This window comes from Magallana gigas, chromosome 9 (genome assembly GCF_963853765.1).
Source record: "Magallana gigas chromosome 9, xbMagGiga1.1, whole genome shotgun sequence".
Lineage (NCBI taxonomy): Eukaryota > Metazoa > Mollusca > Bivalvia > Ostreida > Ostreidae > Magallana > Magallana gigas.
In genome coordinates, this window is record NC_088861.1 from 5,338,723 (window position 1) to 5,353,265 (window position 14,543).

Here is a 14,543-nt window from a genome sequence, read left to right on the forward strand (position 1 = left end):
AGGTTAATGTTTGTACTTTTATCAGGAAAACAGCAGCCCCGCTTTTTGTTTTTAGATATTCAATTATATCTCTTAAGAGCCTTGTCCTAGAAATAAAATATACTCGAGGTCTAAACCTCATAAATGATGAAACGTATGATTTCAAGGTTTAACGATGCCTCTCGGGTAGTGGAAAATTGTGAGACAAAAACAAATTATTAATAACTATTAAACACTGACTCGAAGAATCAATATTTTGCGTTTTAACTAGAGCTATACCCAGGCAAGGAAGAGTTTAATTGGTTTTTAAGAAAAGAACGCATTATGATTAGTAAACAGGCTAATTTATTAGCAATTTGCTTAAATTTCACACACTTCACGCTTGAAGTACAATATCAGAACCGAATAAAGAGCATCCGGTGGCGGGAGAGGTTTTTTTGGTTTTCATAAACATTTTAAGAGATATGTCTCTCATTAGAGCAATTTGTTAAATTTCCAATTAGTTGTTCAATATGGCTCACAAAGTTTTCCAGGAAATTTATGATTTGATATAGTACTATATTCACGGTAAAAGTGGTTTCACTTAATTTTACCAAGGTTAAAGCTTTGTCATTCAGTCAACACAACAAATATGGCCGATACTTAACCAAAATATGACTGAATGGCATAGCTCTGCATATCGGTCTCCTTTCCAGAGATTTCTAAATGAATAGCAAATTACCCTAGCTGATCTGATATGTTTATGATACAATGTACTGATAGAGAGCAATACAATATTTTGCCCTTTAATATTTTTGGTTCATTGCTAGCCCACACAAAGTCGCGTAATCAAAGATAAAATCGTCTAACCATCGAACATCAATGAAATCGGGTCATTGGATATAGTTCTCCGCCGTTAATTATAAGATATGGGTTACACTGAGTGCTCTCTTCACATGTACAGGGATCCATTGTTTGGTTTTAAAGATATTTTAAAACTGATTCTTTTTTTTGGAGAAATGGGATTCTTTGAAGATTTTTTTTAACTATTATTATATAAATAGTGCCTGTTTGGGAGGGTAACAGTTGAAATTGACACCCCGAGAAAACCATTGTCAACCGACGCGAAGCGGAGGTTGACAATGGTTTTCGAGGGGTGTCAATTTCAACTGTTATCCTCCCAAACAGGCACTATTTATTTTGTTATACTGAATGTCTTTTTTAAAATTTTTAAGAAAATTTTACTGCTTTTATATAGGAATAACGTGAATTCTACAGCGAACCGTACGCGCATAATTTTCGCGCATGTAACATTTTTTAATGTTACCCGTTGCCAAGTGCGTTGCTAACGCTGAGGGTAATAGTAAATATTATTAACTGCGTCTTAACCAATCAGATTTCAGTATTTAACATGAAAGTATAACAATATATAATAGAAAAATCTGATTCCCTCATAATGTAATCGACGATTGGTTACATGTCTACCAAATCAGCGAAATTTCAAAATATGTTGTACTACACCCAAATCGTCTTTGTGTCTCGGCAATGTACCCTAGATGGATATGATGCAAAACGTCGAACTTTCGCAGATTTATAGTCGTCTGAATACCCAAAAGAAAATAAAACAGTAAAAAATCTTTAGAGACCCATGCTCACACGTGGCTCTTTTTCTAGTTCTTCCACCGTGACATAAATAGACATATCGTATTTCAGCTTTATGGCATGTATTTAGATTGCCTTTACGGATAATGATTTTTATTAATCAATTTAAACTATTTTTGCGCGAGGTTCAAGTGGTTCGAAACTTCCGCTCTCAGCTCCCCGGATGTTGTTTTATGCTTGATGCACATTAATAGTGATATTTTATACAGTTTTAGGTACGTTTGTTAAAATCTTTTTTGGGGATTTTGCATGTTTTGATCGTACAATTTCTAAACAAAGACTAGGTCAATATGATAATATGATTTTTGGGCACTTCTACTTTTGGTTTGGTCACATGTTATAGATATTAAAGCTGAATCGTAATAGTACAAACTAGTCCAAGGTTATCTACAAATGTAGATAGTATACTAGTATAAACGTTCATTATACTTTGCTAAACGTCTATCATAATACAATCCATTCGACGTTTTACAATAATGCATTACTTGTATTAATCTTTAAAGATGTAGACATCCACGATGGACACTGGTCACCAGTTTACGTGCCGAGAGTTTGATGATGTCTCAGCTCTATCTACATTACATTTCTCATACATTGTCCAAAACCTGATACCGCTTTCTGTGTTAGATAGAAATAAAATAGCTGAATTTGACAAAGCATTAGAAGAGAATCAAGAAGTCGGCATGTTTGAAGACATCATCCCTGTTGCAGTGGGCAGCACCTCAGAAGGTCTCAACATGCCAAACTTTATCGAAATAACTGATACAGGCTCCAGATCTTTGGATTTGTCCGACCTCGACATCTTGCAAGTGCTGAATCAGTACACAATTACATTTAATGAATCGGAGAAGCCATTGTTGAGATACACAAATGGTATCAAGGAACTTTTTCCTTGGGAGTTCTTCGCGTTGGCAGAAACAAATGGTATTCACCCAGGTTACGTCAGGCTCAACCGATCAAATACCACTCTGTTTGACGAATATCAAGATCGAGAGATGCTCTTGCTGAGGTTTAGAATGGATCATTTCGAAAGAAATTCAAGGGAATTTGTAGACATGATAGAAGTAAATGGTCCGGCCTTGACAATACCGGTGTCCTTTTCTGACAGAAGAATGAACGGAAAACCTTTACCTTTAGACAAAGTACTCGCTATGCCATGTCAAGAGTGGCCTCCAACGGCAAACTCTTTCAAAGAAAGGTTCAAAGATAATGACTGGATTCAAAAAGGTCTGCTGAAAAAGATTATTGAATGTGGCTGCCATATTGTTCCCGTTCACCACAGATTAGCTATTGAAACAAGATGTAAAGAAGAATGGAGAATATCATTTGCGACATCTGAGCGGCTCATTGCCAGGGAAGCTCTCACGGATTTTCAGAGACAAGCATACATTGCTATTAAAATTATCTACCATCAGAAATTAAAGAAATTAGACCTGTTGTCGTCATACCACATGAAAACAGTCTTCTTTTTTGCTTGTGAAAGGATAAATACAAAGTCTTGGAGAGAAAATATGGGAACTTGTATGTTGTATTTTTTTTATGTTTTGATTGAATGTGTTAGGAAAGGAAACATTCCTAGCTTTTTTATTCCTGAAAACAATCTAATTGACTATTTAACAGAAGAAGAACTAACAATTCTGGAAAAGGAAGTGACTGACATTAGAACAAAACCACTTGATCAATTATTGGCATTTTTTGACAATAAATATTTAGAAGAGATAGGGGTAAAATTAGATTATAGAGATATATTTTCTCCTGTGATTTCTGACATGGAATTCTATTGTGAACTTCGTAATTTCGATCTGTCTCTAAAGGAGGTTCTCAGACCATGTTCTATAAGGATAATGGTAAACTATATAGAAAGTGGCAATTACAAGGAGGCAATTATGACCGCAAAGCATGTTCATTTTCTAAATAGAAAATGTGCTTCGGAGAAGGAAGCGCTGGCCAAATTTGTCTTGTCTGCAGCCCTCGAAATTGAAAATAGGGCAATAGTATTGGATTTTTTCAGGTACCTGATAGAAAAGTTTGAAGAGGAAGACGCCTTTGATTGCTGCAAAAGTTACCTTAGATACTTGGAGCAACAAGAAATGAACAAATCTTACTGTTGTGTGATGTAATTCATATGATTTGATTAATATTTTAGATTGAAAAGTATTATTATAACATCACTCTGTATCAAACACGTAATACAATTACATTCTTCGGGTTAAGCTCATTCTACTGCAAGCCTACTGTAAGTCTCTTGTCACCATTTGTCCGTCTGTCTATCCTTTTGTATTTTTTTCTGGAGCCATTAGTTGGTCGATTTCAACCAATCTTGACACAGAGAATTAACTTATCTTTTTAAAACTTTTTTTTTCAAAATGTGAATATCGGACTATAGAGTTTCTATATTAAAATCAAAGCGTTATGAAGTACTTTAAATTGTACCTTAGGAGATCCAGTCTTCTCCCGACCTTCAGTAAATTCAAAGTTCTAAATCAAAAATATAAATTTATAAATCTTTGTAATGACTACCAAACACAGTTAGTGAAATCCATGTATCTATGCAATTATTCTAATATTCTGTGTATCCTAAATGGTCCAGACCATGACCCCACGACTGGTAATGGTGCCTTTGGAAATCTGCAACGTTCAACGTATGAATCCCTACGAATCTTTCAGACTATTCATCTCAAGATCTACAATACTTCATTTTGCGATAAATTATTGGAAGCATTCTAATAAAGGATAGATTCTTCGTCTGCAAATCGTGACACCTTAAACAGTATTTGGGGCCCTGAGATGGGTAGATATAAGGAATAAAGAAAAATATCTAAACACTTTTTTTTACTTAAAGAAGTAAAATGATACCCTTGATAAAATGATTATTCGAGGGTCAATCCTCAGAAATATAGCCACCCATTTTTTTTTCAGGAAAGTTATAACTTACATATTCGTGCACGTCTATTTATTTCAAATCATTTCATCAAAGGGTATATATTTTAGTTACCCGATCTCAAAAGCATCTTGTCTTTAACCAAGGATTACGTGAAGTCAAAAACTTGACACCACACCAAAACGACGTATTTTAGCGCCTTTTTGATACCATATCTACATTTTAAACTTGGTCTCTTTCTACCTGTATATATGGATTAAACTATATACTACAACTCCTTGTTTAAAAGTCATAAGTTCGTTCTTAGATGCATTTTATAGTGATTTTTCTTTTGTTCACAGTAGTTTAACATTATTCATCATATTACATTAATATTACTAACTTTTATGACAATATCTACTGCCAATTCATTATCTTCTTATGTTCTGTTTGGCGTCCAAAATACAATATCTACAACTTTTGATATGGTTGTTTTTAGATAGGTTGCTCCTTGACGTCTGGGAATGCAATATGTTTTAGTCAATTTCAGTAAAGGCTATCAATCTTCTGTAAAATGATTTTTGTTAAAGGAGATAATATGTTCTAATATAATTTGGTATATAGAATATAAATACCATATTCAGTTTGAGGTTTACAGTTTATTTGGTTTAAGGTCCAATCTGTGGAAAAATGACTCTTTACTATGTATGGTTTCTTGTTTGTATGACAAAACACTTTGACGTACTTTGTTACTCGATATTTTTTGCAAATTTAATTTTTTCAGTATTAAATTTTAGATAACTATAAAAATATAATTATTCATTTTTTTGGTAATTTTAATTCGATTGACTTAATTGCTGAATTATATCTATCAAATTTAGTGGCACCTTGACGTAAAGAACAAAAACTATGGCAACAGTCTTCATTATATTTGACTGAACCTCGGACAAGCACCCTGATATTGCTATTTATTTGAAAGGTGACACTACACTGTAACTAACTGGGTACAATTAAGGGTACATAGTTGAACGCATTATTTCAAAAAAGACACATCTTTCAAATTCTGCTTCTCAAGACCTTTGACCCTATAGATTAGAATATTTTACATATATAGTTCAGAATTTTAATTGACCAATCGTGATTCAGGGTAGTTAATGAGCAACAAGGTCAGTGCATGGGAATGTATAGGGAAAAATCTTTTTAAGATTGTCAATGCTTAGATTTGTGATAAAACTATGCATCTTGAACAATAAGTCCATGCATTTAAAACGGTATACAAGTCGTTCTATCAATCACTCTCTTCTATTTATACCGATTTCAAACAGTTGGTTATATAGATTATGAAAATTATCTATCTGCACGATGTTTTCTCCAAGGACGGTACACGTGATTAAACCAAGTATAAATATTGATCTACATCGCCTTTTATCACTGTATGAAAACTATATGTATAATACATAACTCGGGCTACTTTGCTATTAAAAATTACAATAAATGTAACCAAATCAGCTAACTATATACGGTGTTTTGACAAATGAACTATGACTTAATTATTAAGGTTCTAACTAATTGCGCTTCGCTTTTAAGTAACACGTTTTGAAAAGAAAAAAATAATACTTGATTTTATTGTTTCTTTCGTTTGAAAGTAGATGTGTACGTCACAATATGGAGGTGTCCCATACCACCTTTTATATTACCGTGAACCGTTTTGTCACTATGTAATTCTTCCTTTATATTGTTTAGTCTTGTAAATCGTAATTCATATGGACAATAACAAAGTTTTTAAAAACCGAGGAGTTTTTTTCTTGCAAAACAAGAGAAATATGAGGGTACAAGGAATAGATTAATTATTTTATCTACAGATATATAACTAGTTCATTAATAATAATTTGACGAGAACCAATGTTTCGTGTATACCAGTATTTGTACTGCGAAAGACGATGCATATGAATTAACGTATCAAGCTCACAGTGTCTTTGAATGGAAGGCAACCGATATTGTTGGCAATTTTTGTGGAAGGTTTGCTAAACATTTGATATTTTTGTGCTTTTTGACAATTCATAGACGTTTAAACAGGCGGGAAATTGAAAGAAAATTACATTTTTTTTTATTTTAGCGACGTGAAATATATCAACATTTCACTCATATGACATCAAAATTAATTCAGCCTTAAAGCAATTTTGATGAAATGTAATTAATGAAATTTAAATATTTTGCAAAGTTAAAGTGGTTTAAAACTTCCGCTATTAGATTTCCCGACATGTTTTCCTCTTGTTGTACATCTAAGGTGATAATTTTAACCAGTTTGAGGTACGTTTCATAATCTCCATCCTAAACAATATATTTTATTTTATCATTCCATTTTTATAACAGAACTGAAAGTTTTGTGTTGTTAAATATCTGAGGTTATACTTACGATCAGTCATATGTACATGTACTACATCTTCATGTACAATGTAGTCGTCATGTCTATCATTCGATTTCTTCTTACTTTCAAGATTATCAGGGGATGCATATGAAGTATTTACTATAACACATACACATCGATATCACAATACAATTCAGTAGACAGTTTTTTCTACCAAATGCAATACTTGTATTGATTTATGAAGGAGTAAGCAACAATGATGGGCACTAACATGCAGTTCAAACCAACAGAATCAGATGATGCATCTGGCCTTTCAATGTTACATTTTTCATACATAATTCAAAACATAATACCGCTTTCTGTGGTGGATGGACACAAAATTGTTGAATTCGACAAAGCTTTTGAAGAGAAACAGGAGATCAGCGCGTATGAAGACATCACCCCTGTTGCAGTTGGTAGCACCTCAGAAGGTCTTAACATGCCAGACTTGGTTGAAGTAACCGATAAAGGCTCGCGATCTTTGCAGTTGTCAGACTTAGACATCTTGCAAGTGATGAATCAGTTCACTATTACATTTGATGAATCGAAAAGGCATCAATTGATGATCACTTATGATGTTAGAGAACTTTTTCCTTGGGATTTTTTCGCATTAGCAGAGACAAATAATATTCACCCAGGATACGCCCGGCTTTACCGACCTAAATCCTCTCTATCCGATGTATACCACGACCGAGAGATGTCTTTGATGAATTTTGCATTGCATCATACAGACAGGGAGGAATATGTTGGCATGATTCAAATAAATGGTCCAGCATTGACCATACCAGTGTCCGCTTCTGACAGACGTATAAACGGAAAATCTTTACCATTAGACAAAGTACTTGCTTTGCCATGTCAAGAGTGGCCTCCAACAGCAAACTCTTTCAAAGAAAGATTTAAAACAAATAATTGGCCATGGCTTAAAGGAGATCTGATGAAAAGGATCATCGAAGGAGGCTGTCATATTGTCCCCGTTCATCACAGAGCAGTTGTTGGTGATAAACGGAGAGATGAATGGAGAATATCATTTGCGACATCTGAGCGGCTCATTGCTAGGGAAGCTTTGACGGATTTTCAGAAGCAAGCGTACATTGCTATCAAAGTTCTCTACCACCATAAATTAAAGAAATTAGAATTGCTGTCGTCATATCACATGAAAACGGTCTTTTTTCATGTGTGTGAAAGGATACATGCGACGCATTGGAGAGATAATATGGGATCATGTATCCTATACTTTTTGGATATCTTGATAAAATGTGTTAGGAAAGGTAACATTCCTAGCTTTTTCATTCCTGAAAACAATCTAATTGATTATTTGACTGAAGAAGAACTTACCACTCTAGAGGTGGAATTGACTGAGATTCGATCTAAACCACTCGATCAATTATTGGCATTTTTTGACCATAAATATGTAGAGGAAATTGGTGTAAAATTAGATTATACATCTATATTTTCTCCTGTGATTTATGACATGGATTTCTATTGTGAACTTCGTAATTTTGATCTCACTCTAAAGGAGGTACTAAGACCATGTTCTATAAGTATTATGGTAAAATATATAAAGAGTGAAAATTACAAGGAGGCAGTAAGAACTGCAAAACATGTTCATTTTTTGTCAAGAAAATGTACTTCGGAAAAGGAAACGTTGGCCAAACTTGTCCTGTCTGCTGTCGTTGAAATCGAAGACAGTAAAGCAGAAAGGTGTTTTTTGAATTATGTGACTTGTCAACTCAAAGAGGATGAGAGCTTTGATTGCTGCAAAAGTTACTTAAAACACTTGGAGCAACAACCAATGACAGCGGACAAAACTTACTGTTGTGTGATGTAAACCAGTCAATGGTGCAATGTTTTTCTTTTAATTCTTCTATTTACTTGTAATATTACACGTTACAAAAAGGTGTTTAATCTTTTAATCATATACCAGAAAATAATATTGATATTTAATTTTTGTATGAAATTGATATTCAGATTTTTCTGTTGATAAGCACGAACGTCTTAAGAATTATCAATATCATGTTGTTAACAAGGCTTGACAGATTTATAGTAGCGTTGATAGTAATTTGATGCTAATAATGTGCGAATCAAAACATTAAATGTCATGCTCTGCATCGCTTTCTCATTGCACCATTACTTACTGTAATTATGCAATTTGGATCAATTCGAGCATTAAAATGTGAGTTTCTTTACAAAATGTTACCATAAAAAGTTAAGATGTATGCGACAAAACGTTAGATCGTGAAACTATTGATTGATATAAAACCAGCACCGTAACAAAATGATTTTTTAAAAATAAATCCATTAAGCTTTCACACTCTTTTGACTTATATGACACCATCTGTACGTTTAATTTAGAAATATGTTTTCCAACAATGAGGAAGATTTAGCTTTGTGGAGATAGCACTTGTATTTAAAACAGTCATATCATTAAATCAGTCTAAATTTTAGCATTGTACCTAATATTTAAAAACTGTAAACATCCCCAACTTGAAAAATCCATGTATGTGAACTGTACACAAGATTCCATGTTTTATGTGTTTCTTACGCCAACGACTAAAACAACATTTTATTTATACATGTTTTTTTATAAAGTTAATGTGAAACTTAACTGTACATGATATATTTAATATGACTTTTATGAAAAATTTGTGTATCTAGTTGTATAATTATAAATGATGGGTAAAATAAAATAAAAATTTCACCCCCCCCCCCCCCCCAAAAAAAAATTATATCATTTTCTTAGAATTTTGATTTTATCTATTGTATTGAATACTAGAAGGTTACAGATATATTTTTTATTTCCATTTTTGTAATGTTGATAACTTTTACTGAACATAGGTTTTAAATCAAAACAAGGAATTATACATCGATTTCTAATTCATAAAGTATGTTTTTGATGTAACATTTGTCGAGAAAAAAGGAAAACCACATGAATGCACGGTGATCCTTTCATTTCGAAATAGGTGTATTCAGATTATGTCGTTGAATGGAGGGCGTTTTTATTTTTGCTCAAAAACATATCTCACAAGAACAAATTAGCATCAATTTGATGTCCTTTGCATCTTAATGTGAATTCACAATGCTTTAAATTCTACAAAATACAAATGAACTTTATTTAAGAGCCACAGGTAAATTAAGGAAAAGGAGGCGACAGTAATAAACACATACGAAAGAAGGAAAATTTGACATAATTTTATCAAATAGTAACATTTTAACAATTTCAGATCGCAAATATCAAAACTAATCTTTTTCTTAACTTTTGGTAAACATAACAAATAACTATAAGAATGTAGACATCTTGTTTACTATTTTTGCTATTGTTTTTCCATATTTTTTTTTTCGAAATGAGCTGTTTTAAACCATTGTCAATAAACAAAAGCATATCCTATACTGGTAACGACAAATATACATAATAGTGATTGTAATACCCGTACCTTTCAAGTTGATGTCATACATTTTCATTTGTGTATATATATATATATATATATATATATATATATATATATATATATATATATATATATCCTTCAAGTCATTTAAATGGCGCTAAAATGTCCAATCCGTATGACGCAAAAACTCATTAAAGTACACAATGACATGTGTTTATAACTTATAACAGATAAATAGAGCTTCATAAATAATATAAGAAGGACATTTTGCTACATGTTTGTGATAGAATTTGCATATGAATTGATCAATCATTCTCAGAAGTTTCCTGGAATACAAAACAACCAAAATTAGGTTCATTCATTTGGATTACATTTTGTCTTATATAAAAACACTTCTACTGTGTATAGTGTTTTTGCTCCATTTGCTTTTATGCATTAAAAACATATTGATTAATGATTCCGTTGCTTTATCACAATATAGAGTTACCTTCACTGCACCACTACCATATATATATCTAGCATGTTAAATCTACCAGGTGTGTTAAAATTGTTTTTAATCATATGTAAATCTATTAATAATTAAACCAAAAACAATTAAGGTGATATATTTACATATATTATTTTTTTTATTATTTTCCTGTTTCACTTACATTTTCTTAAATCAAGGTGTGGTCTGTATTGTATTGAATTATTATATCTATTAACTCTTTTTCATTTTTTTTCAGTTACATTTTGTTAAATCAAGGTGTGGTCTGTATAGTATTACATTTAAATTAAGATTTTTCACTTAGAGTTTAGACTTCTTTAAATAAGTATATTTGCTTTTTAGTTCACATATTTAATAAAAATATGAGAAAAAAACGTTTATATTAAAACGTCTATATTGTTGACTTACAAAGAGAAAAGCTTTATCCACCTGTCTTATATAAAGACCAAATAAAGTTTGAGGGCAATGGCGTATCTTATTAATCTGTCAGTGAACATTTTACATGCATACATACTTTATCATTCGAGTTTACTTAAAGTCGTGTATTTTATTCTACCTTTTCATATTTATACACTGTCATTTTTTGGCATTTATGTCGACCTACTTCTTACAGTGGTATTGCGCAACATATCTTCATGGTCATTGTTATTTTCAGTCTCATAAAATGCACGTATGTTTTAAACATGGTTACAATCATAGTTAATGGTAAATGTTAAACCTTGCTGGTGTCTTAAATAATCTTTGAACCACATTCAGTTCAAAATTTATTTTATCAACTGGGCAATGCCACTTTGCTCAATAGAATTTTCTTTCATTTTTATTTTTTGGTACATGTATTTTGTCAAAGTTCATCAAAGATCAATTTACGTACCTGCGATTTTAACATGTACAGCGCATTCTTTGAATATAAAAGTTTCAACGGCCTATGTATACCTCTTGTTGTTTGACCAAAAAATATAAATTTTCTTCTCTTTTTTAAATTACTTATAAAGCGTAAGAATGTAAATGTAATTTAGCAAGGTAAAGCTGGAACATTTTTCCTAATGTCTGGAACCATATAAATTTGATAATCACTACACGCAGTCAATTAAGGTATTTCGACTCATTTTTTACCTCTTTGTTCAAAATATGTAAATAATTTGTCTATAACTGATAGTTGGGTTTTTTTCATCATTTTTTATCTGCATCAAGCAAACTTCAATAAATACAGTGTATATGCAAAAAGGTAATTTTCGTATAACAGTTTATTTTACTTTGTGATAGGCTCAATGATCCAAATGCAATAAACCAGATTTTCCCTATGTTCTTTGTCAACTCAATTGTGAAAATTTGCTCTTAATATTTTGATTTGAATAAACAGTGTTTATCGTTTAACAATGTAGTGTACGCAATGTAATATGCTTTTGCACACATTAGTCTTGTGTAATTTTAATTTTTTTTCTGCTATAAATGACAGCACTATTTGTATACCCCACTTTAATAGGTATATTTTTTACCATTGAACTTCCTTTTTATTCTCAATATCAAGTTCGAGGTCACATATGGTGACGTTAATACCACTGCAGTGATCAGACAGGGAAAAACAAGTACAAGGTTGTGTCAGACAGACTGTTCGTGTCTCTCAAGTGTTAATGTTTCCTTGTCTTGTTAAAAACATATCTCAAGAAGCTTCCGGTTAAATAATAAGATCTATCTTACACAGGTTTATTCCTCATTTGGTATAATGCATAATAGTTTTATTCAGTAAGTATTTATTGTCAGAAAACATGTCGGCCACAGTTCCATTATAATACGTCCTTGGTCATAATGATGCTCGAGAACCATTTAAACAAGGACTTGGACTTTCAGTAAGATGTAACTATCTATTTCTTGCGTCAAAACAAAGTTAAAATGACGCTGGTTTGAAGCGAAATATACACCGATTGCGTAGTCTTTGCTCAAAAGCCAGACAAATCAGAGTCATGACTGAGTAGCCAGCAATGAAATAGACAGGCCTACGTCACATTGCCGATTGACACAACTAGCCAAAATCCAAGCTCTTGTTAAAAAGGTTCTTTTAGAAATGAAATGTCCTACATTTAAACATAATTTGTTTTCCTTTAGTTGTGTCAGATCTTCTTTGCAGTGATTATGTAAAGTAGTCCAAGTAGTTCATACTTTTAAACTTTCTCTATTCCAGAATAGCATGAATTTATTCTTTGAATAAGCGAAACAACTCTGAGTACCTTTTATGCAATATTTTCTACATCCTTTTGCCTAGCTGTTAGTCTCTATGTATCGATATGTGTGTGACAAGGGTGTGTAAATGTGTGTGTGGGGGGGTGGGGGGGGGGAGGGGGGGATTTGTTTTGAAGCACTAAGTTTATACTAGATAGTGTACAAATGACAAATTACAAAAAAGTGTGAGAGCTTAATGGTATGTACGAATTTTATGGTCAAGTATTCTTGTCTTAAAAACATCCTGTCTAGTAATTGGCCCAGTTCTCAAATATTCCTATTTCGTTTTCCTTTACAAATAAAGTAATTTTAAATTCCAGAATTATAGGTTTTCAAGTATCAATAAATGCGTCATTATCAATGCATTGCTAACAGTATTCATTTAGTAACGTTTTTAAACTTATAGTGAAACAATCTTAACACAATGTAAATGTGTATTCTTTATTTTATTATTTTAGAATAAAAACCAGTCATGTCAAATTCAGATATATACCGAATTATACCATGTAAACAAAGACTACATGTAAAAATATGTCGATAACCTTTAACATGTCTAGCGACAGAAAACACATATCTTGTTCAAGGGTGAAGGCTCTTATGTGTAGTATCACTATGAGGAAATAAACTTGTTTACGCACTTGAGTCAATTGGAAATACTCAACTGTGCCGCTTATCACGTATTCTATCGTGTGAGCAGAAATTCTCCAGAAAGCTTGTGTATCTGTGGAGGTAATAAGATATACATGCTGTTTGTTTTGTTTTGCAATAGATTCGGCAATCATACATTCCCAAATATGGCGATGGCAATGTAGCGTGCATTACAACATACTGAATTAAAGTTTTATCGTTACAGTGTATATGTCTCATTCATACATCATATTTCTACGTTGTGAGGACGGAGAAAACATAACAAAGTTTTTCCTCACAATTGTATATACCAGTTTATACATGTATGTATTTGTCATAAAGTAAACTAAGGCGTTAAGAGTTAAAAGTGCAAGGTCAAACATTTAAGGTACGTTCATGGAGCCATGTCTATTACATTGTAGCACGTAACATCTGCAAGTATCCTAATTTTAATAGGTGCAAAAGGTCATTAAGATTATCTCTGTACATAAATTGTGCCGGCTGCGTAGTTAGTGACAAAATCCTGCTAAAAAAGATATTGGTCGTCTAGAATATTCGGTAAAACAGGGTGTCGAATTTGCTGTTTTTGTGGTTACTGTAAAAAACAGTATAAATTATTGATCAGAGCTTTCTTTGTCTATCATCATTTTTATCTTCCATTATATGAGAGTACATATGACATTGTGCAGTGTTAAACATGCAATATTCAGACTCGAGATTAACTGATAGTTTGTTCTACTTTGTTTTACTCGGCAATACATCTTGGTAAATCAATAGTAATATGAGGTTGAGTTAGATCTATACAATTAATATCAGTTCATCTATTCAATTGCCAAAGTTTTCTGCTACAAAACTCTAAACCTACCAGCTTGCACGAATGATACGGGAAAAAAACACAACTTTTACATTTTGCTATCTGATTCTGAATATATTGGTTTT

General features: G+C 32.3%; 2 protein-coding genes across 3 annotated transcripts; both read left to right on the forward strand.

Moving 5' to 3' along the window:
- Nucleotides 1-1,728: 1,728 nt before the first annotated feature.
- LOC105334210 (cyclic GMP-AMP synthase-like receptor 2) lies at nt 1,729-3,972 on the forward strand. Of its 2 annotated transcripts, none has more exons than XM_011437574.4 (2): nt 1,729-1,835; nt 2,124-3,972. In XM_011437574.4, the coding sequence occupies exon 2, from the start codon at nt 2,139-2,141 to the stop codon at nt 3,738-3,740; it is 1,602 nt and encodes a 533-aa protein (XP_011435876.3). In that variant the 5' UTR covers nt 1,729-1,835; nt 2,124-2,138; the 3' UTR covers nt 3,741-3,972. The 2 variants fall into 2 exon arrangements, with proteins under 2 accessions (XP_011435876.3, XP_034335156.2); XM_034479265.2 differs by having other exon boundaries at nt 1,765-1,835; nt 2,130-3,972.
- Nucleotides 3,973-6,391: 2,419 nt separating this feature from the next.
- On the forward strand, nt 6,392-9,582 carry LOC117692169 (cyclic GMP-AMP synthase-like receptor 2). The gene is made up of 2 exons (XM_034479272.2): nt 6,392-6,790; nt 6,979-9,582. Exon 2 carries the CDS (start codon nt 7,105-7,107, stop codon nt 8,713-8,715), a length of 1,611 nt encoding a protein of 536 aa, XP_034335163.2. The 5' UTR covers nt 6,392-6,790; nt 6,979-7,104; the 3' UTR covers nt 8,716-9,582.
- Nucleotides 9,583-14,543: the final 4,961 nt, after the last annotated feature.